Source organism: Belonocnema kinseyi, chromosome 2 (genome assembly GCF_010883055.1).
Source record: "Belonocnema kinseyi isolate 2016_QV_RU_SX_M_011 chromosome 2, B_treatae_v1, whole genome shotgun sequence".
Taxonomy (NCBI): Eukaryota; Metazoa; Arthropoda; class Insecta; order Hymenoptera; family Cynipidae; genus Belonocnema; species Belonocnema kinseyi.
In genome coordinates, this window is record NC_046658.1 from 162,427,398 (window position 1) to 162,448,625 (window position 21,228).

Genomic DNA, 21,228 nt, shown 5'->3' on the forward strand with positions numbered 1-21,228 from the left:
TACAATCATATAAAATCTTACGAAGTATCTTGAAATTGACTAAAATGAATTATAATCCCTTAAAATCTTTACAATTTTCTTAAATTCTTTTAAATTTCTTAAAAATCATTAAAAGCTCTGAATTTTTCCAATTACCTTGAAATCTGTTTAAATATATTTTCAATGAATCGCTTAGCATTCTTTAAAGCCACTAAAACTTATAGAAATTTTGTAAAATCCTATCAAAATAAACTTCAAAATCCTGCCAAGTCCCTAGTTATTCCTTAAAGTCACTTGAAGTCTTAGAAATCCTTTAAGATTTCTTGATAATCTTTAAATTCTTCCCATTTTTTTTTAATTCCTTCAACTTCTTTGCAATCATTTGAAAGCTTTCTAAGTTTCTCGAAATAAAATAAAATTAATTCAAATCTCTTGAACTCCTTTACATTTTCTTAAATTGCTTTAAATTTCTTGAAAATCTTATACTTTTTTCAAATTTGACCAAATATTTTTAGGTAAGATTACAAAAACTCGCTAGACATTCTTCATACTCATTAAAACTGTTTTAAAATCTTATAAAATAACTTGTAAATTCTTAAAACTTTTAAAATCATTTTTGAATAATTTTTTAAATCCTTTAAAAAGAAACTTTAAGATCTCGCCAAGTCCTTAGTAATTCCTTAAAATCACTTTAATTCTTGGAATTTTTTTTAACTTCTTTCAAATCATTTGAAATATTGTGAAATTGACTGAGATTAATTAAAATCTTTTAAAATCCTTTATCTCTTTCTCCTTAGACTCTTTAAAATCTTTTGAAAATCCTTCAAATCTTTTAATTTTTTTAAATCCCTTGAATTCTCTTAAAATTTATAAAAATGTTTTTAAATAACTTTCGAATAGCTCGCTTTACATTCTTTAAAATCACTAAAACTGTTGTAAAATTTTATCAAATCTGTTGTAAATCCTTAAACATTTTTGAACTATTTTTAGATTATTTTTCAATCTTTGAAAAAAAAAACTTTAAGATACCAACAAGTCCCGAATAATTCCTTAAAATCACTTAAGTTCTTAAAAATAATTTATAAATCCCCCGAAGTATTTTGAACTCCCTTCCAATTCTTCGAAATTATCTTAAATATTTTAAAATTCACTGAAAGTACTTCAACTCTTTTAAAATCCTTTAAATTTTCTTATGCTCCTTAAAATCGCTTGAAAATCCTTAAAATCTTCGATTTTTTTAAAAATCGATTCAAGTCTTTTAAAATTTGTTAAAATCTTTTGAAATAACTTTCCAGTAGCTCCCTTTACATTCTATAAAATCACTAAAACTTTCTTAAAATTTTTTAAATCGCTTGTAAATCCTTAAACCCTTTTGAATTATTTTTAAATCCTTTAAAAGGAAAGTTTAAAATCCCGTGAAGTCCCTATAATAATTCCTTAAAAGCATTTGAATTTTTAGAAAATCTGTAAGATTTCTTGAAAATCCTTAAGCTCCTCAGAATTTTTTTGAAATCCCTTCAACTTCTTGGAAATTATTAAGAATCTTTCGAAATTGAGTACATTGAACAAAAGTCCTTTCAATTTTTTTAAATTCCTTAAAATATTTAAAAAAATGTACATCCCTTAAAATCTCTGCAAATTCATTGAAATCTTTTTGAATAACTTTTCAGTAACTCGCTTGAAATTCATTCAAATCACTTAAACTCCCTTAAAATCTTATAAAATCTTTTGCAAATCCTCACACCCTTTTGGATTCTTTAAAAAATCTGACATTTTTTGAAAATTATTCAATTTTTCTGCATTCTTTTCAAATCCTTCAAAACTATTAGGACATAAGTCGCCGGCTATTTTCATTTTTAGTATGAAAGTTGCAAGGACTTTTTTCTAAAAATTTGTCAAGTTCCCGGTCAAAAAATAAATTTACGGTCATTTTCTGGTTTTTCCCGGCCCAGGGGCCCTCCTGAAATAATAATAAAATAAATACTTACTTCATAATCTCCACGAATTCAAACCTTCGGTGATTGTTTAGTATGTTTTTTCTTCTTTTTTTTAAGATTGTAAATATATGAGAAAAAAAGTTTATTATCTTCATGATTTGGAAAAGTAATTTGCATGAAGAGAAGTTTGGTAGAGCTGCTCAGCCGACACGTACAATTGTCGCACTAATCAGACAGTGAACAGCGCCACTTCTATTTGCTAGAACGGCTTCACTGATTCGGGAGAACCATTACCCCGAACAAACCGAATCGTTTGATCAACAGTATAATCGAGCCGTTCTGCACCCGCGGCGCTTGCGGCACAGTTCCGCGCCTGCGCAGCTTCGGAAAATATAGCAACCACATTTCGAAACGGCTAATCCGTGTAAGTTCGGGGTAACTAGTGCCCCGAATCTGAAGCGGGCACCACTTCAAACCGAAGTGGAGCGAATCTCTCACAACTAGCGCGACAGTTTTCCCTAATTCTCTCCATGTAGATATAATGAATAATTAAAATTTAAAATGTTAGGAGCGCCGAAGTCTCTTATCTGGAAAAAAATAGGATAAGGAAAGAAATAAGGGAGACAGTATCAAAAAAGCAGAAGCACGTTTTAAATTGAATTAATTAGTTATTATTCATACTTTATACAACAGTAATCATATTTAAGGTATTTTAGTTTTCCATAATATCTATCTTCATACAAGGGTATTCAGTAAAATCGATAATTGGGGGAGGGTCTGTTTTGATGCCCTAAATAAACAATTTTCTCCATTTTTACACTCGTATCACAACATCGTATTTTACACAGATCCACTTACATCTTACATTTTACAACCTAAGGGGTCCCGGCGCGCTTTATATACAAACAATTGAAATCGATTCGCCATGCGACCCGTTTGCACACAATTGAATTTCGACTCTCCCACCGGAAATATAGTACACTCAGAAAACAGTCTTGGATTAAAGAAAGCGTTTCTTTAAAATAATTTTTTCTATTTAACCACAAATAAATGCAAAATCTATCAAATTATTTTAAATTTAAGAAAAAAATTTATTTTAACAAACAAACTATTTCTTTAAATCAAAGGAACTTTTTTCTGAGTATAATGCTTTTGAATTCTACGGACTCGCAGCATTTTTCATCATTTTCTCTCTGTGTACATTTTTTTCTAATCAAAAAGAGTACGCGCAAATTGAAACCCGTTTCTAATCGTTCCTTTAGGAACTGGGGAATTTTTATTTCGAATTATTCATTTGCCCTTTTCCATATTATTGCACCGAAAAAATTACAATCTTACCTTCGTAGGTCACATTTTGTACACAATCTTGTATTTTCAAAAATTTCGTAATCACGTTTCGTTTCAATTACAATTATTATTCAGAAAAGGAATTCACCTGAATTCAGTTTTGTCACCTTGGCAGTTTTTTTAATTTATATAAATAGTTTTTTTTATTTCTCGACGAGACGGTGTATGAGTTGACAAAAATATTCGAGTTTTCGTTAAAATATTCCATAATAAACAATTTTATATCTATAATGATTTTGATAGATGATAACTCGGTCGTAAATAAAATTAGACTTGTGAAATTTAAAGGAAGGAATATTTATGATCTTATTTTTAATTTAAGCAAAGAAAAACGCAAAAATCTTGAGGATTTCTTAAGATATCATTAAAAATGTCCAACCATGTCTGCGTCGAGTTTCAGTCGGTTGGACTGAAATTCAACGCAGATGGGCTTGGACATTTTTAGTCATATCTTAGGAACGGATAAATATTTTATAATTTTTATTCGCTTAAATTAAAGATATGATTTTAGATATTGCTTTTTGTAAATTTCACATTTTTTCCTAAAATCTTCTGAGAAATATCACAAGTAGAAGTTGAGGTAAAAATTATATTTACCAAGCAGTTAAATTTCAGGCAAAAAAACAACAAATTTCTGCAAAACAATACAAATTTCAACCGAAAGAGAATTATTTTTAACTAAATTTTTGCAGTTTTAACCAAAAAAGATTGCATTTTTATCCAAAGCGGCGCGTTATCCAGAAGGAAGTTGATTTTTAAACCAGGAAAATTAACTTCTAATCAAGAACTTCAACTTCTAACCAAACTGTTAAAATGTTATGACAAAGAGACGACTTTTCTGACATACAGTTGAATTTTTAACTTAAAAGATAAATTTTCAAGCAAAAATTAGTTTTCAATAAAAAATTAGTTTTCAAAAAATAATTGAATTTTTAACAAGCTATTTGAATGAGAGTATTTTCAGCCAAAGAAAACCAAATTTTCAACAAAAAAGATGAACTTTTAATCCAAAAACTAGACTTCACAACAAAAATAACATCATTTCTTTTAATAATTTGCATTTTTTAATAATATCGACAAAAAATATAGAAATTTGCAAAAAAGAAAATTAATTTATGAAAAATCTGGTCAACTTTCAACCAACAAGATTTATTTTTTATTTGAAAGATTATTTTTCAATGAAACAGTTGAATTTTAAACACGAAAATTTGAATTTGCGATAAAAGCCAAAGATACAACTTTTCTACAAAGAAGTTAAATTTTTGACACAAAAATTAATTTCCATGAAAGTAGTTCAACTGACAACAATGTAGTTGGATTTTCAAACAAATGATTAAATTTTCTAACAAATTTTTTAAATTTCAAGACAAAAAGACGACTTTTCTACAAAAAAGTAGAATTTTTAACCTAAAAGACAGATTTTCAGCAAAAATTAGTATTAAAAAACTAAATGAATTTTTGACAAGCTATTTGAATATTTATATTTTTAGCCAAAAAAAATCAAATTTTTACCAAAAGGAACAAACTTTCAATCGAAAAAGTAGACTTTTTCACACAAATAATATAACTTTGTTTAATAATTCAAAAATTTTAAATATAAATTTAAAAACAAAATTATAAATTTTCACTCAAGAAAATTAATTTTTGAGAAGTCGGGTCAACTTTCAACCAACAAGATTGATATTTTATTTAAAAGGTGATTTTTATACACAACAGTTGAATTTTAAACACAAAAATTCGAATTTTCGATAAAAGCCACAAATACAACTATTCGACAAAGAAGTTAAATTTTTGACAAAAAAAAATTAATTTCGATGAAAGTAGTTTAACATTAAACAAAATAGTTGGATTTTCAATCAAATGGTTAAATTTTCTGCCAAATTGTTAAAATCTCAAGACAAAAATATTACTTTAAAAAAAAAGTTAAATTTTGAATGAAAACTTAAATTTTAAATCAAAAAGAGTAAAAATGACGAAGAATTTCTGCTTTTGATCGAGCTAGACAAGCCACTGCGCTGTCGGCTTGCCTAACTCGATGCCGAAATACTTCAACATTTTTAGTCATATTTCAAGTCCCCGCAAAGATTTTTAAAAACCTAGCTTTCAGTAAATTTCACATTTTTTCCTCAATTTTCCACAGAAATATCACGAGTTGAAGTTATGGTACAAAATCCGCGAAATTATTCCATTTTTTTAAAGACTTTTTACGTCATAACTCCTCTTCTAATAGTGAAAAAATCTCTAATACTAGTCATTCCACGCAGTTTTTTACCGTTTTTATAAATGTTTGGATGCAAAATCTCTAAATTTATATCCGACCGTGTTATCGAGGTTTAAAGTCATAATTTCTTTTCTACCGAAAATTATTAATTTCCAACGGTAGTGCTGGAATGTTGATAGGAATAGAACTTTGATCGATATCTTAATTTTTTATTTTTCACAGAAAAAAACATAAGTAGAGAAAGAGTGAGAATGAAAAGAAAGGATCTGTCAGAATGTCGTGTCCCGGATTTGGGTCAGCGGGAGCAGCTCACCGGTCCTTCGTGTTTCCCGTAAGTCGGCCGCAATCGCTTTTTTTGTGTGGCTTTACTTCGAATTGAGTCTCTTTGAAGTCGACATTGCGTAACAGAAGAAGGCTGAAATAGTTTCAACGTATGGGAAAATCGTTCGAAACCATATATACCGTTTGCTAGCCGCATTACTAGAAAACACTAAAAAATTCTACTAATAATTTAACAAATTGCAATTATTTTTAATGAGAATGACAAACAAAATAAAATCACCTTCAAATTATAGATGGAACGATATGGATGTGTGTGAAACGGCCCTCAGCGAGTTCCAAAAAAATTTTTTTTTTCTCAAGAAAGATTGCTTGTTTGTGACCCTAATGAACGCGCACGACATTCAGCACTTCCGCTTTCAACATCTATCTTCACTTTTCTCTCTCTTTTTCTAATCTTCAGACAACCTTCGGACTTTGAAAGGTCATAAAGCGGTCGAAAATAAAGCAAGAGTCTTAAAATTTAGAGAATTAAAGCTTCGAAACCTTACCTTTGATTTTAGCCAAGAAAACTTAAAAAGTCTTCACGGGTTCTCGAGATATTGATAAAAATGTGCGAGCGTCTATGTGGCGAGTTTCAGTCGACGATCACGCTTCGACACTTTTGGTCATAACTTGAGAACCCCTGAATATTTTTTAAATCTTTTCGACTTAAATCAAGGATGAGATTCCGGAGATAGTTCCCTGCAAATTTCACAAGTCTAGCTTCATTTCCCAAGTAGTTATCATCTTTGAAAGCCATCAGTGATTTTCCGACGGAAGTGTACATCTTTCAATCTCTCCCTTTTCGTAGTAGTCTGTTTCTATTACATAATTCAAAAGGAGATGATAGTCGTCATTACATCGCCACCGAGATTGCCTCGTTTGACTCACGAAAATGTCATTAGGATTTCATTACTAACCGCCGTGAGGAAGAAAAATTCTCCCGCATTTGTGTAACGTATCTTTTTGTCTTTCTTCACTCCCTTTTCGTGAGATCCAGCCACTATGTTATTTAGTTTGTGAAATGATTCAACTATCATTGGATCGAATTAAGAGTGACCAATTTGGTCGATCAAACTTTGAATAAAACTCGTCTGAACTGTAGACGCAAATCAATTACATCAATTCACCTCATAAATTTTTCATTACTTCGAGAAACTAGTTTTAAAAAATCGGAAAATCGCTGAAGACTTTAAAAGACGATAACTCCTTTCGAAATGAAGCTAGACTTTTGAAATTTACAGGAGATAACAATCAAGATTTTATCTTCAATCTAAAATTAGAAAACTGAAAAAATCTTTAGGGGTTCTTGAGTTATAACTGAAAGTACCTAAGCGTCCGACTAAAACCCGACGCAGACGCGCTTGGACATTTTTATTTATAACTCGAGAACCCGTCAAGACATAAAAAAAATTCTTAGCTGAAATTAAATACAAGATTTCAAAGATTACCCGCTATAAATATCGCAAGTCAATCAAAATTTTCGACCAAGTTATCGAGACTAGAAATTTTAATTTTGTAGAAGATTAAATACGTGATTCGATACATCATTTCGAACAGGTTTTCAAAAACATTCGGTTAAAACTTGCCTGGTATTTGTCGATTTTGCAACAATTTGCATTCACGATCAGAAGAGGACGCATTCATTTGAGATCTTTATCTCAATTTTTGTACATTATCACTCGACGGATGCCTCTAGGCACTGGTCACTCGATTTAGAATAATCGTCCATGACTCTTCGGTCCTTCGAAAGCATTTCCATCGAAAAAAGCTTCCAGTAACGTCGGTTGAAATATGCGCGCACTCATTTTGGGTGACGTTCTTCTAACCGAACTAAAGTCGAGATTTCAATTATTTTTCACCTATCTTTCAAATCACAAGATCACACTTCACTCTGACGGTTGGCCAGTTAAGGCGACGTTACGATGTTCGCAGACAATAAGACAATATTAACATTTTACTCGATCTCTCGAGGCTATGTGTACACTTTGGGCACTGTGTGTCCTTTGGAATACGAAAAGCGTCTTTTTGAACAATTCAGTTCAATTCCTGAACGTTCAGTAAGTTAGCCGTTTTCGTTAAACTGCGGGCCACACTCTGTAAGCAAAAAAAACAAATTGTTTTTATAACACATGCATGATTTTCGTCCTTTTCGGTGCCTATAAAGCGGGGTTAAAATTCTTCTTTTTACTCTCTAGGGAATGAAAAGTACTTTTTACGCCCTAGGGAGTGAAAAGTGACGTCAGATGTGAATAATGAAAATTATACATCTTTGAGCTAGCATTTTACGATAATCAGCCCATTTACCGTAAAAACAGTACAGAAATTTCGATTGCAGAGAACAGAATTTTGCAGTAATTTATGGAAAGTTACCATACATAATTGATCAAGTTACCGTAAATTACCAAAAATTACCAAAAATTTGATAAGTTTGCGTAAAATTATAAAAAAATTTTAAAATTTAAATTAAGGCAATTAATGGCAAGTTAGCATAAATTTCCGGAGATTCATAAAAATGTGTAAAATTGAATTTCGAGAAGTTATGGATGGAATAATTACATTTTCACCAATAAAATGAATTTTCAACAAAAAAAAAAAAGAATTTTCGACTAGAATGACAAATCTCCAACTGAAATAGTTATATTTTAAGTTTAAAAATTTAATTTTCAACCATAAACTGATTTTCAACTAAAATGAGGAATTTACAAGCAAATAGATTAATTATTACTTTAAAAAGGTGTTTAAAAAAGAGAAAGAATAAATTTTCATTTAAGAAATTAATGTCAACCGAAGAAGAAAAATTTTTTTAAATGCATAAATTTCCAATAAAAAAATTAAATTTTCTGCTAGCAAAGAATAATTTTCTGTCGAAAAATTAATTTTCTAAAGAACAAAATTTTTTTAAACAAAATAGTCCCATTTTCAACCAAAGATACAAAATACACCTACAGAAAAAAAGAAATTTTGACGAAATTAATGTTTAACAAAATAGATCAACTTTTCAAGAAAACAAATTCATTAAAAATTAAATCTTTAACCAAAAAAAAAAACACATTTTTAACCAAAGATATGAGTTTTTTAGCAAAATAGTTTAATTTTCAATCCAAAAAGACAAATTTTGAAAAACACAGAAAATTCATATATACAATGACAGAAAATTAATATTCTCTAGTAGAAAAATCAATTAATGTGTTGAAAAGTTATCTACTTTTTGAAAATTCATCTTTCTTGGTTGACACAACAAAAAAATTTTCCTCGAGCAAAACTGATCAATTTTCAAGAAAAAATATGAGCTTTCTCGAACACAGTGGAATTTTTAACCAAATAGTTACATTTTTAACCTAAAAAGTAATTTTTAACACAGAAGATTAATTTTCAAACTAAAAAGATAAATTCTCAACAAAGTATAAATTTTTTAAAATAAATAGTTGATTTTCCAACAAGAAAAATTAATTTTCTATCATAAATGAATTTTCAACAGAATGAATACCTTTTTTTACCAAATAGTTGAATTTTCAACTTGCAAAGTGGAAAAAATTAAATTTTTAACAAAAAAATAGTTCAAGTTTTAAAATAGTACATGAGCACATCAACAAAATTGCACAAAGTTTTAACTTAACAGTTTGAACAGTGAATTTGACGTCCAGAAATAAAATAGCTAAATTTTAATTGAAGAAAATTAATTTTTAATTAAACAAAAACTAATTTTTCACAAAACAGTTGCAATTTACCAAAAAATTTATTTTCTATCAAAAAAATAAGAATATTCAGCAAATTCATACATTTTTAACATCACAGTTGAATTTTCTTCTAAATTCTCAAAGTTTCGAGCCGAAAGTATAAATTTGTGACGCAATATTTAAATTTTCAACCAGCTATTGCATTTTTAAATTAAAAAAAAATTAATTTTCCACCAAAAGGGAAGAATTTTCAATAAACATTTTTAATTAAACAATTGATTTTTCAACTAAAACAATTAATTTTCTACAAAAAGGATGAATTTTCAACTAATGCATAAATATTCTTCACCATTGTTGAACTTTTGAGCTAAAAATATAAATGTTCGAGAAACCTGTCTAATTTTTAACCAAATAGTTGAAAATAATAAAAAAAAAATGATTTTCTACCTAATGGAACGAATTTTAAATAAATTTGTTTGAATAAATAGGAATATTGTCAAATTAATTGTTAAATTTTCAAACGGAAATGACGATTTTTCTAAAAAAAAGTTTGCATTTTGAACTAAAACAATTGATTTTCTACGAAAAAGATGAATTTTCAACTAATGCCGAAATTTTCCACTAAATAGATCAAGTTTCTACAAAATTGTTGAAATTCTTAAATTTTTCGCCAAAAGCCAATTTAAAAAAAAAACTGGGAATTTTGCTTCAAACTTTTGATATCTTGAAAAGCAGCTCAAAACTTTTTGATCTCTGCCTATGCACTTTCAATTTGAGACTGCACATAATTTTAATACATGCCAAATTTAATGAGAATACTTTGAAACTATTTTTTTTTAAATTTGTGATATCATTTAAACTATTTTTCATTTCAGCTGTGAGTCAGAGACCTCTAATTCTTTTAGTTAATCTGTTATTTAATTCTATGAGGTTGGATTTTGAGCAAACCCTGAATTTTCCTAATAAACGTTGATTTTATTATTGTTGATTTTTGATTTAAAAAAATTAATAATAATTATTATATTATATTTCTTTATTATTATTACTTTTCATAATTAAATTATCGATTATTAATTACTTCATTAAATTAAATTTTTAAATTACTAATTATTGTTATTATTATTATTAATATTGTTATTAGTAGGTACTTACGTGAGTAATCCTGGATTAGGATCCGCCTGGTACCAAGAATACTGAGGCATGTAGCCCGCGTGATGAGGAGGTGGCGGTGGGGGCGGCGGATGGTGCCCGGGCGTATGGGGATGGTGGTGGGTGTGAGGCGGTGCATGGGGGTGTGGATGGTGCTTCATCTCTCCCGGCCAGGAGGGCGCAGGAGGACTCTCGTTGTGCTGAGGCGACATCTCGCTTCCGGGACTCGAACTTCCGGGGGTGTGACCCCCGCCCCCGCCACCCATGCCACCGAGGTACCCCGTTGTCGGGCTTCCTGATACAGAACTACCGCCTCCTGAAACACGAACCACGTAACGGACTGTCAGAGATGGGATTCAGTTTAGTTTAGTTAGTCAAAATCGTACAATATAATTCCACATCTATATGGCTATGTATATGTATATGTATATCAAAGTAGATGCCAGTGTGGGTGCGTATAAGCTTTTACATTAGAGACCAAGTGCTTCAACACTTGTGCATTTTTATCAGCACAATTGAAATAAAACGTTTCTCTATTGTGTCTCTTCATGTAGAGTGAATAAAGTTAAATTCTCAGATGAAATTGTAGAAAAATTATTGTTTCAGGGACCGTATTCAGGTTTTAAAGTCAGACTCAGAAATTATTGGGTTACGAACTGAAAAGGATCGATTTCCAAAAAAATGGTTGAATTTTCAACTAAAAAGATCATTTTTTCATCAAAAATGGTATTGTTAAAAAAATTAATTCTCAATCAAATGAAAAATAAATTTGTAGTAAAATACTTCAATTTTCAATAACAGTTGATATTTTAACTAAAAACCTTAATTTTCCAACAAGAAGATTGAGCTTCTACAGAAACAGGAATTTTTAACACAATAGTTGAATTTCCCACAAAAAAAAACATTTTTAATTAAATAAATTCAAAAAGAAATATAAATTTCAAAGTGCTTTAGTACTTTTTTACTGAAAATATAAGTTTACTAAAAAAGAATTCTAATTTTCAACAAAATACATGAATTGTCAATCAAAGAAATGAATATTCTGTTGTCCCCTTCTTTTCTTTCAAGAAGGCGAATATTTAACTAAATAAATTTTTAATTGAAAATATTAATCTTCAACCCAAAAAAAATGATTTATATAAATGAAATATTTTAATTTTGAACGTATAAGATGAATTTTTTACCAAAACACGGCGATTTTCAACCAAATAATTGAATTTTGACCAAAGAAAAATCAATTTTCTACCAAAAATGGAATAGTTATATTTTTAATTGCAAAAATCAATTTTCAATTTACAAATCTAATTATCAACTCAATCAACTAAAAAAGATACTCCTTAAAAATGAAATAGTTAAATCATCAATACAAAAATTATTTTCCACAAAGAATACATATTCTTAACCAAAAAGACAATGTTTTTATTTAATATTTAAATTTTTAAAGCGGAGAATTAATTATTAAGTAAAATCCTGAATCTCCAATTAAAAATGAAGTTTCAACCTGAGTTGAAATTTCAAACTAAAAGGTGAATTTTCAACCAAAAACGACAAATTTTCAATCAAATACTGCATTTTTCAACTGAAAAAAGAAGATTAATTTTAAACAAAAAATGAAATAGTTCAATTCTCGATTAGGAAAATTAATTTACAAACAGTGAAAAAATTTAACTAAAAACATGATTTTTCAACGAAGAAGATTAATTTCCTACCAAAATACGAATTTTCAACAAAATAGTTGAATTTGTAACCATATAAATAAATACTCCTTTTTCCTCCTCTTTTTCACGAAATAAGCGAATATTTATTCAAATGAATTTTTAATTACAATTGACTTCTCAATAAAAATAATAATTCTTTTCGCTCTCTTTTTTCGACGAAAAATACAAATTTTTAATAAAATGAATTCAAAAATAAAAATGAATTTTCAAGTAAGATTATGAATCTTCAAACTGGCAAAAGAAACCAAATAGTTAAATTTTTAATCTAAAAGATTAATTTTTCACTTAAAAATAAGAGTTTCCAACTGTATCGTTGAATTTTCAGTTGAGAAAAATTAATTTTCAAGAAAAAATGAAATAATTAAATTTTTCATAAAAACGAAACTATAAGCAAAAATATGAGTTTAGTACTAAAAAAAATAACTGTTTAACAAAACTAATTTTCAACAAAATGCTAAAATTTTTAACTTATAAGATGAATTTTTTACCAAAAAAATTGAATTGCTAAATTTTTATTTGCAAAAATCAATCTCGATTTTAAAACAGAAACGAATATTCAACTAAATAGTTAAAATTTCAAGCAAAGAAATAAACTTATAAAAAAAAATTATATACATTTTCAACTAAAATGAAAATTAATTTATAATCAAAATTCTGAATCTGTAAACTTCACACTAAAGGGTGAATTTTTTACAAAAAAGGACGAATTTTCATACAAATTCCGAACTTTTCCAATAAGAAAGATTAATTTTTAACCAAAAATTATATAGTTCAATTTTCGGTTACGAAAATTAATATTCAACCGATAAATAAATTTAACGAAAAAATGTAAGTTTTTTAAAAAATAGTTGAATATTTAACTGAAAAGATACATTTTTAACAAAAACTGGAATAGTTCAGTTCTCATTTTCAGAAAAAATTTGATAAAAAACAAAGAACTTTCAACAAAATAGTTCAACTTTCAACCAAGTAGCTTAATTTCATCAAAAAAAGTCGACTTTACAACGATAAATGTAATTTTTTATATTTCAACCGAATGGTGCATTTTTTACCAAAAAAGAATTAAGTTATATCAGAAGAAAATAAAATTTCAACTAAGAAAAAGTATAGAATCAGGAATAAAAGGCAAACAAAAATTGGAATATTGAGCCCGAAAGAAAATGACTTTTTTGCAAAATTTTTAAAATTTGAACAAGATCCAAGTAGTCCAATTTTGAATTTCATTTCAATTTTTAAGTGAAATCCAAATTTCAAGTAATAGTAACTGAATTTCATTTCTATGAACTTATAATAATTAAGATAAAGATTGGGTTTCATTTTTAATACTCGTTAAATATTAGGTTAGAAAACTGAAAATTTTGCTACAAAGATAAAGCTAATTTTTCACTCTATTAAACCGGGAACTTCTAGTACGTTAACTATTAAAATTGACATCTAAAAATCCAGCTGATTCGCCTCATAAAAAAACATTTTGAGAATTTTCATTAAAAATAGTGCCTAAACCTAAGCCTGAAGTGCTAGAACCTCGAAATATTCCGTTACATCTATAACGGGTCTATCAGACCCGAGTAAACTTCAAACTGAAATATTTCTGGTTTAAATAAATTTATCTCCAATTTTTTTTCAAATTGTATCTCAGTTCCTCTTGAAAATGAATATTATAAAAATATATATGAAAATAAATAGCCTTTGATCAATATTTTGCAAAAAATGAGAAAAATTATTGGAAAAAAATACTCTGATGACAAAAGTCCGGGTCCCTGGGACCCGTTCTAGAATTTGGGGGGTCGACCTGAGGTCTATCTTTGTAGTTTCGTTTGATTTAGGAAGAAAACGAATGATGTAGAAAAGAAATCAAAACTTACCTCCTTGCATGAGGCCTCCTGGTTGTCCAGGTTGAGGAGAAGGTCCCCCGGGTAGAGCAGTGCCACCGGCCAGTAGATTTCCATGTTGGCCGCCTCCGCCGCCGCCTCCCTGCTGCGCCGCTTTCATCATCTTTTTGTATTTACTCCTTCTGTTTTGAAACCAGATTTTCACCTGCAACAAACACAGAAAATTCCACAATCACTCGCAAGGTTTCAACTTCTCAATTCGCATCTTCATCATGCTTAAAGTGTCAATGTAAAAGAATGCGCGGAAAATGGCTTCAATAGTTACTTTTTTCCAGTGTAATGTGTGGAATTGTGTATTGAATACACAGATAGAACTACGACATTGCACACATGTTTTGCGATCCTGCGCATATCAATAGAAAACGGGATCGTAATGTTACTTTTTCCGCTGAGCGCACTGTAATGCTAAAATGCTTAGCCTACACGTAATGTACTCCGGAATCTTATGTAACACTATCGACGAAGGTAGTCAGAAAAAAAATGTACATATACGCTACAAAAGTATGCGCCTTTGTTGGAAAAAAAATTCATTTTCAGTCAATTATCTTTGATCGGAAGATACTGATTACCAGGAATAGTGTTTCCGAAGATAAATTATTTTATTTGTAAATCAAAGCATACTTTGATTTGAATACTGATCGATTATATCCAAGATTGAACTGCCTCTGTTTTTTTGTTTGTATCAAAAGAGTAATTAATTTCAAAAGAGTAATTAGTATCAAAAGAGTAATTATTAGCAAACTTGACTGTAAACCAATCAATGCCGAGCAATTCCAAATTCCTGATGTACCATTATTTTAACTCGAAAAGAGCAATCGTTGCGTAATCGCTTCAAGACTCTGAAGCTTCAGTGACTTTTTTTCATCGTGATGCGTCAATCAAAATTCTTAAGGTTGCTTTAATTAGCCAAGTCGAGCCCTGCAAGATGGGCCCTGCAATATAAGAAAAATTTCTAAATTGTTAAATATTACTGGGCATGTCTAGTTAACTTTTTTTGTTAATCAGTACATTATATAATTTTCTATAAACGCGATCGAACTGCTTACAAAAAAATGGGTTTTCAGTAATGTTAAATAAAAACTTGGCATTCTTTAGAAATTTGGCTCTTAAGGAACTCTTTTTGGAGGGTTTCTTTTTAGTTTTTTGATATCCAATAAATGACCATCAGCGGGTGCCGACTATGAATAATCATGAAATGAATATTAAAAAACAATTTTTATTCTTTTTTTCAAACAAATTAAATTGTATAATATAGTATATATACTAATGGGTATGATCTTAGTTTTGTTATTAATTTTTTTCCAGTGAAATATTATTTAATCCGAATTATAAAATAAAATATGGAAAATCTTCGAGTTTTAAAATATCTTTATATATTTAACATTTCTAGAAATCTCTTGATATCCTACGAAATCTTTGAAATAATTTAATATATTTTCAAATTATTCAAATCGATTTGAAAATCTTGGAGTTTTTAAATGCCTTTAAAATGTTTCAAATCCTTCGAAATCTTTTGATATCCCTTAAAATCTGTTAAATGCCTTTAGAATTATTTGAAATCGATCGAAAAGTATTGAACTTTTACGACACACTCAAATATTTAAAATTCTTTGGAATCTTTTGATATAATTCGAAATTTCTAAAACTTCTTTAAAATTTCACGAAATATTTTTAAATGCCACAAAATCTTTGAAATCATTCAAAATTGCTCTAAATTGAAATCGATTGAAAAATCTTGAAGTTTTGAAATACCCTTAAATTTGTCAAATTCTTTTAAATCTTTCAATATTCCTTGAAAGCTGTGAATTGAAAAATCTGGGAGTCTTTAAATACCTTGAAATATTTCAAATCCTTTTGAAGCTTTTGGTATTCTTACAATACTTTTAAATCTCTTCAAAATTTTTTGACATTTAAAAAAATACCACGACATTTTGAAATGTTTTATAAAATCCTCAATTTATTGAAATCAATTGAAAAATATTTGACTTTTAAGACACACTCAAATATTTCAAATTCTTTCAAAACTTGTTTTGAGATCCCTTAAAATCTTTAAAACTTCTTTCAGTTCCTCGAAATCTTTAAAAATATCAAAAAATCTTTAAAATGCTCTAAAATGCTTTAAAATCCCTTCAATTTAATTAAATAGATTGAACAATCTTTGCGTTTTAAAATACTCTTAAATATTTCAAATTCTTTTAAATCTTTTAATATTCTTGAAAGTCTTTCTATTCTCTTTAAGATTTCTCGGAATCTTTAAAAATACATCAAATCTTTGAAACCCTTTAAAATGCTGTTAATTTGAAATCAAATAAAAAACCTTAAACTTTTAAAATATCCTTGAATATTTCAAATTTTTTTAAACCTTTTGACATTCCTTGAAATCCTTGAAATATCATAAAGATTCCTCGGAATCCTTAAAAAAACCATTAAATCTTTGAAATCCTGTAAATCCCTTTATTTCATTTAAATAAATTTAAAAATCTTGGCATTTTATAATACCATCAAATATTTCAAATGCTTTCAAATCTTTCAAATCTCTTGAAGGTTCCTCGAAATCTTTTAAAATACTATAAAGTCTTATGAAATCCTGGAAATGACTTTATTTAATTGAAATTGATTGAAAAATCTTGGAGTTTTGAAATTCCCTCAAATATTTCAAATTCTTTGAAAGTTTTGGATATCTTTTGAAATCTTTTATATCTTTTTAAAATTCCTCGGAATCATAAAAACGTATAATAAAATCTTTCAAATCCTTTAAAATCCCTTTAATTTATTGAAAAAAAAATGAAAAATATTTGAGTTTTAAAATACCCAAAAATATTTCAAATTCTTTTAATATCCCTCGAAATCTTTGAAATCTCTTGAAGATTTCTCGGATTCTTTGAAATCCTTTAAAATTCCTTTCAATTTATTGAAATCTATTACAAAATCACTGGAATGTTAAAATATCCCTAAACATTTTAAATTCTTTAAAATCTTTTAATAAACCTCAAAATCTTTGATTTATCTGTAGGGTTCCTCGGAATCTTTAAGAATATCATACAATTTTTGAATTCCTTTCAAATCCAGTTAACTTCTTGTATCGATTGAAAAATCTTTGAATTTTAAAATACGCTAGAATATTTCAAATACTTTGAAATCTCCTTACGATTTCTCAAAATCTTTTAAAATCCCCTTAAATCTTTAAAATCCTGTAAATTCCTTTATTTCGTTGCAATCTTCTGATATTTCTCAAAAGCTTTCTATTCCTTCAAGATTCCTCGGAATCTGTAAAAACACCTTTGAATCTCAGAAATCCTTCAAGATGCTTTTAATTTTAAATTGATTGATAAATATTGAACTCTTAAAATGCCCTTAAATATTTCACATTCTTTGAAATATTTTAATAACTTTCGAAATCAGTGAAATCGTTTTGAAATTCCTTAGGATCTTTAGAAATAGAATGAAATCCTTTAAAATAGCTTCAAATTATTGAAACCGATTGAAAAGTCTCGGAGTTTTAAATTACCTTCAAACATTCTTTAATTTAAACAACATTCTTTAAAATATCTTGCTATTCCTAAAATTCAAAAACCATTCATTATTTTACGTTCCTTTTTAGTAAGAAACTTTCTTCTTTCTTGCACCTCCTTAGGAACCAAAAATTGGTTCTAATAGAAACCCCAGTTTCTTCTGTGCTACTGAAAATCTTGATGATGTGTTTGTGCCATATTTTACATCAAGTATTTAGAAGCAAAAGAGCGATTAATTTGTCAAGATGAGTGTGCTTTTGCCAACGACGTTTATTCTTCTTTAATTAATTCTTAATTCGAAAGTTTCAGCACCTGTCGAGTGAGAGACGAGTGCCATTGTCTATTTTAGCGAGGCCGGGAAAAAAAAGAAGCGAGAGAATGAATGAGCAAAAAACACGTCCAAAATGTATGCTAATGTCCATGAAAAGTTAGTGTGCCGTCTCAAGATAGAATACATAAATATAAAGAAGCAGTATGCAGGTCGTCCGTTCACCAGCTTGGCTGCCTGCGATGCGACGGCAAGCTGTCGCTCTTGGCTCGAATCGGCCGCTTGTACCTACAAGATGCCTTACACTTTCCTACAACAGAATGCGCCTCTTTCTTTTTCCAAGTGTAAATTGCAAATTACGCGACAAAAACTTTCCGAGACTCATTTTTCGAAAAAAGGCTGATATACTGTGTCTGACAAGATCGCTGCAATATTGGCTTCTGATGCAGATGCTTCGGGCAAACTTGATATAAGAGCTCGCTGTCGATCGCCGCTGATGCATACTCAATGAGCGACGATAGCCTCTGGGGGTGGTTTAGCATTAGACAAAAATAAAATATTCGGTTACTGGAATCGAAAATCCTTTTAATATTCATGAGAACACTGTTCACCAAGAATAATCTGCATTTAGCCGATTTTTCTTGAAAAACTAATAGTTTACGAAATGCTGAAACAGGCTTTAACCGTTCGCCCACTGAAAATAGCACTTGCACTATCAATGGTGATACGATCAGATTGTAGATTGTCAGCAACCGTCTGTTTGCGATTCATTGCTTTTCTGTCAATTAAGATCGGTTGTAAACGATTACCTGCAATCAGACGTAAGTTCGCTTCCAAAGCGAAAAAGTGATATGAGATTAAGTCGCGTCATAAATTCTAACATGTGGAAACTATAAGTTTCAAAAGCGATATTGGTTGTAATTGTTGCACTAGTTTGATTTTCAAGAACGAACCTCTAGTCTAGTTAAGACCTTTGTGGTTGTGTTTTGTTATCTATCGTGCATTGTAAGTAAGCGACAATGCATTATATTCATTATTAGCATATTAGTTTGGCTTTAACAACTAAATGCTTTCTGCATAATCTAAACAGAGCATTGCTTAATTGGAGCTTTAAGGTGTTGCGAATAGAAGATTATTAAGTCTAATAGTTGAGAAGGAAATACTTAAATAAAAAATAAACACTGTCGGTTACTCAACAAAATTGTATGGCATTAGAGGCATTCGAAAAAAAATTGATACATATCTCGATGTAAACAAAAATCGCAATATTGCGAAGGTTTCCTGTATCAAGTTGTAACAAACTGAAGTGTAATTGGATGACTTGATCGGTATCAAAGGTTGGATCAAGTTATTTGTGAAACAACCCCTGCCAGACTGGCACCCCCGCAGACCACTGAATGATCCAATCTGTTGACACAATAAATAATCACGCGTATCGGAGGCTGCCTACACCTGCGGGCGGGACCCCGTGCCAAAAGCCGTAACAAACTAATCCGTCATCGGTAGAACGCGATGTTCGCAGGGGTTCTGTTCGCGAGCAGCAATCAGCGAGAGAACGCCCTCCCGCTGGGTGTGTTGACGTTTTTAGAGCTAGCGAAGCAGGCGAACCAGCTTATGGGTTAAAAGGGCCGCGCCAACCGAGCAAATCGAATTAGCCGGCGCCTTCCTCGACGTTCCTTCGCGTGGGGTCTGCCAGCAAAGTGCCGTCCAAAATGATCAACGATTTCAGGACGATTGTTCAGGTGCACCCCCTTTTTTTTGTTTAACGTTTTTGATGTCATTTGTTCTTTTCTGAGACGTTTCTTGGTATTCGTAAGATAGGAATCAACTGTTTTGTCTAGATAGGACAGACGCTAAATTTGCAACCATGGTAAGAATGACAATGTTCATAATTACAATTAGTGAAAACAAGAAATAAAATACGTCGCTTCAACTAACTCTCACTCCCACAATATGTTATACTACTGGCCTCGTGCTTCCCTCTTCTCTTGTTACTATCACCTTCGAGTGCACCCTCTTGCCTCTCCCCTCGTTGCTTGGACGGTTTCTACTTCCTGCCTAGCATCGGTGATGCGCAGTGCCACCTTAACAACAACGAAATTCTCCAGCAATGCTGCCTGCCGCCCTTGTATAGCCGCCGCTCTCGCTTCGTTATTTATTGCTACTTTTTTTTGTTTTCCTAACAGCAGCTCGGACTGTCGGTTCGTTCAAAAGAAGGGAGAGAGCGAGGTGGAGATAGACGGAGAAAGAGGGTGATAAAGATAGGGAGAGTCCAACGAAGCGCGCTTCCATGTCAAAGTTGCAAAAAGCTTACGATTAATGAGAATCTCGCGTTCATCGGAAGCCTTCTCTTCTCGAGATACAAACTTGGAAAAAAATGCTTCCGAATTGACATTTATGATCCATTCTTGGGCATGAGTAAATATCACGAGATAAGACTGGAGGTGTATGTGGTTGCTTGAAGTGCTCTTTACACTCTATAGAAAAAGATGATTGTAGTGAGAGATCATAAATTTGTACTACAAGCTTCTTTTTCTAGAAGAGTTTTTTATAAAAGATTCACTTTCTTCATCGCATCCAAAGATTATTGTAATGAGCAAGTCTATTACTTAATAAGAATAAAAAGATTCTCTCATGGTTCAACGGGCGTGTCAACAAAACGTCAAAAGCTCACTGAAATCCAAACACTATGTTTAGTAGTTTCTGCACGTAGTATAAGCACAAAGGTAACACCGTGACGAGCGGAACAACGCTACATCCCGACTCTGTTCTTTTGTATCAATGCCAGCATTTGTTATTTTGTACATATTCATAACCGTTACATCATCACATAACCGTGCATTATTTGTCCGGCTTCTTTCTTTCGCAACTCTTTGTTTTTTATGTACGTACGATTGAAAATACTAACCAGTGGTTACCAATCCTCAAGTTCTAATTACTTTGTCTTTTATCAGCCATTCAAAATATTTTCCTCAATTAAATATATGAACCTTAAGCCAACTCAAAACAACTTTTTTGAAAAGTCTGGTTCGGTTCCGCATAATGGTTAGTTGTCCTCGACTCATGGATGTAGAGTACATGAGCTGTTTGATGGTATCATGGCAACACAAGTTCTAAATTTTTGTAATACTTTTGATTGTGAAATAAATACAATTTTAAAATAAATAATAAATGCAAATTCAAAGTCTAGTTTACTGCAAAGGT

General features: G+C 30.1%; 1 protein-coding gene across 2 annotated transcripts in view; it reads right to left on the reverse strand.

The window, feature by feature from the left end:
* Nucleotides 1-6,110: 6,110 nt before the first annotated feature.
* LOC117167960 (homeotic protein distal-less) overlaps nt 6,111-21,228 on the reverse strand; it is a 118,708-nt gene continuing 103,590 nt past the window's right edge. For both annotated transcript variants that reach the window (XM_033353230.1, XM_033353229.1), the window contains exons 3-5: nt 14,218-14,389; nt 10,638-10,950; nt 6,111-7,902 (exon numbers count right to left, since the gene is read on the reverse strand). In XM_033353230.1, coding sequence (XP_033209121.1) covers nt 7,884-7,902; nt 10,638-10,950; nt 14,218-14,389 — 504 coding nt within the window. In that variant the 3' untranslated portion in view covers nt 6,111-7,883. The remainder of the gene's footprint in view (nt 7,903-10,637; nt 10,951-14,217; nt 14,390-21,228) is intronic.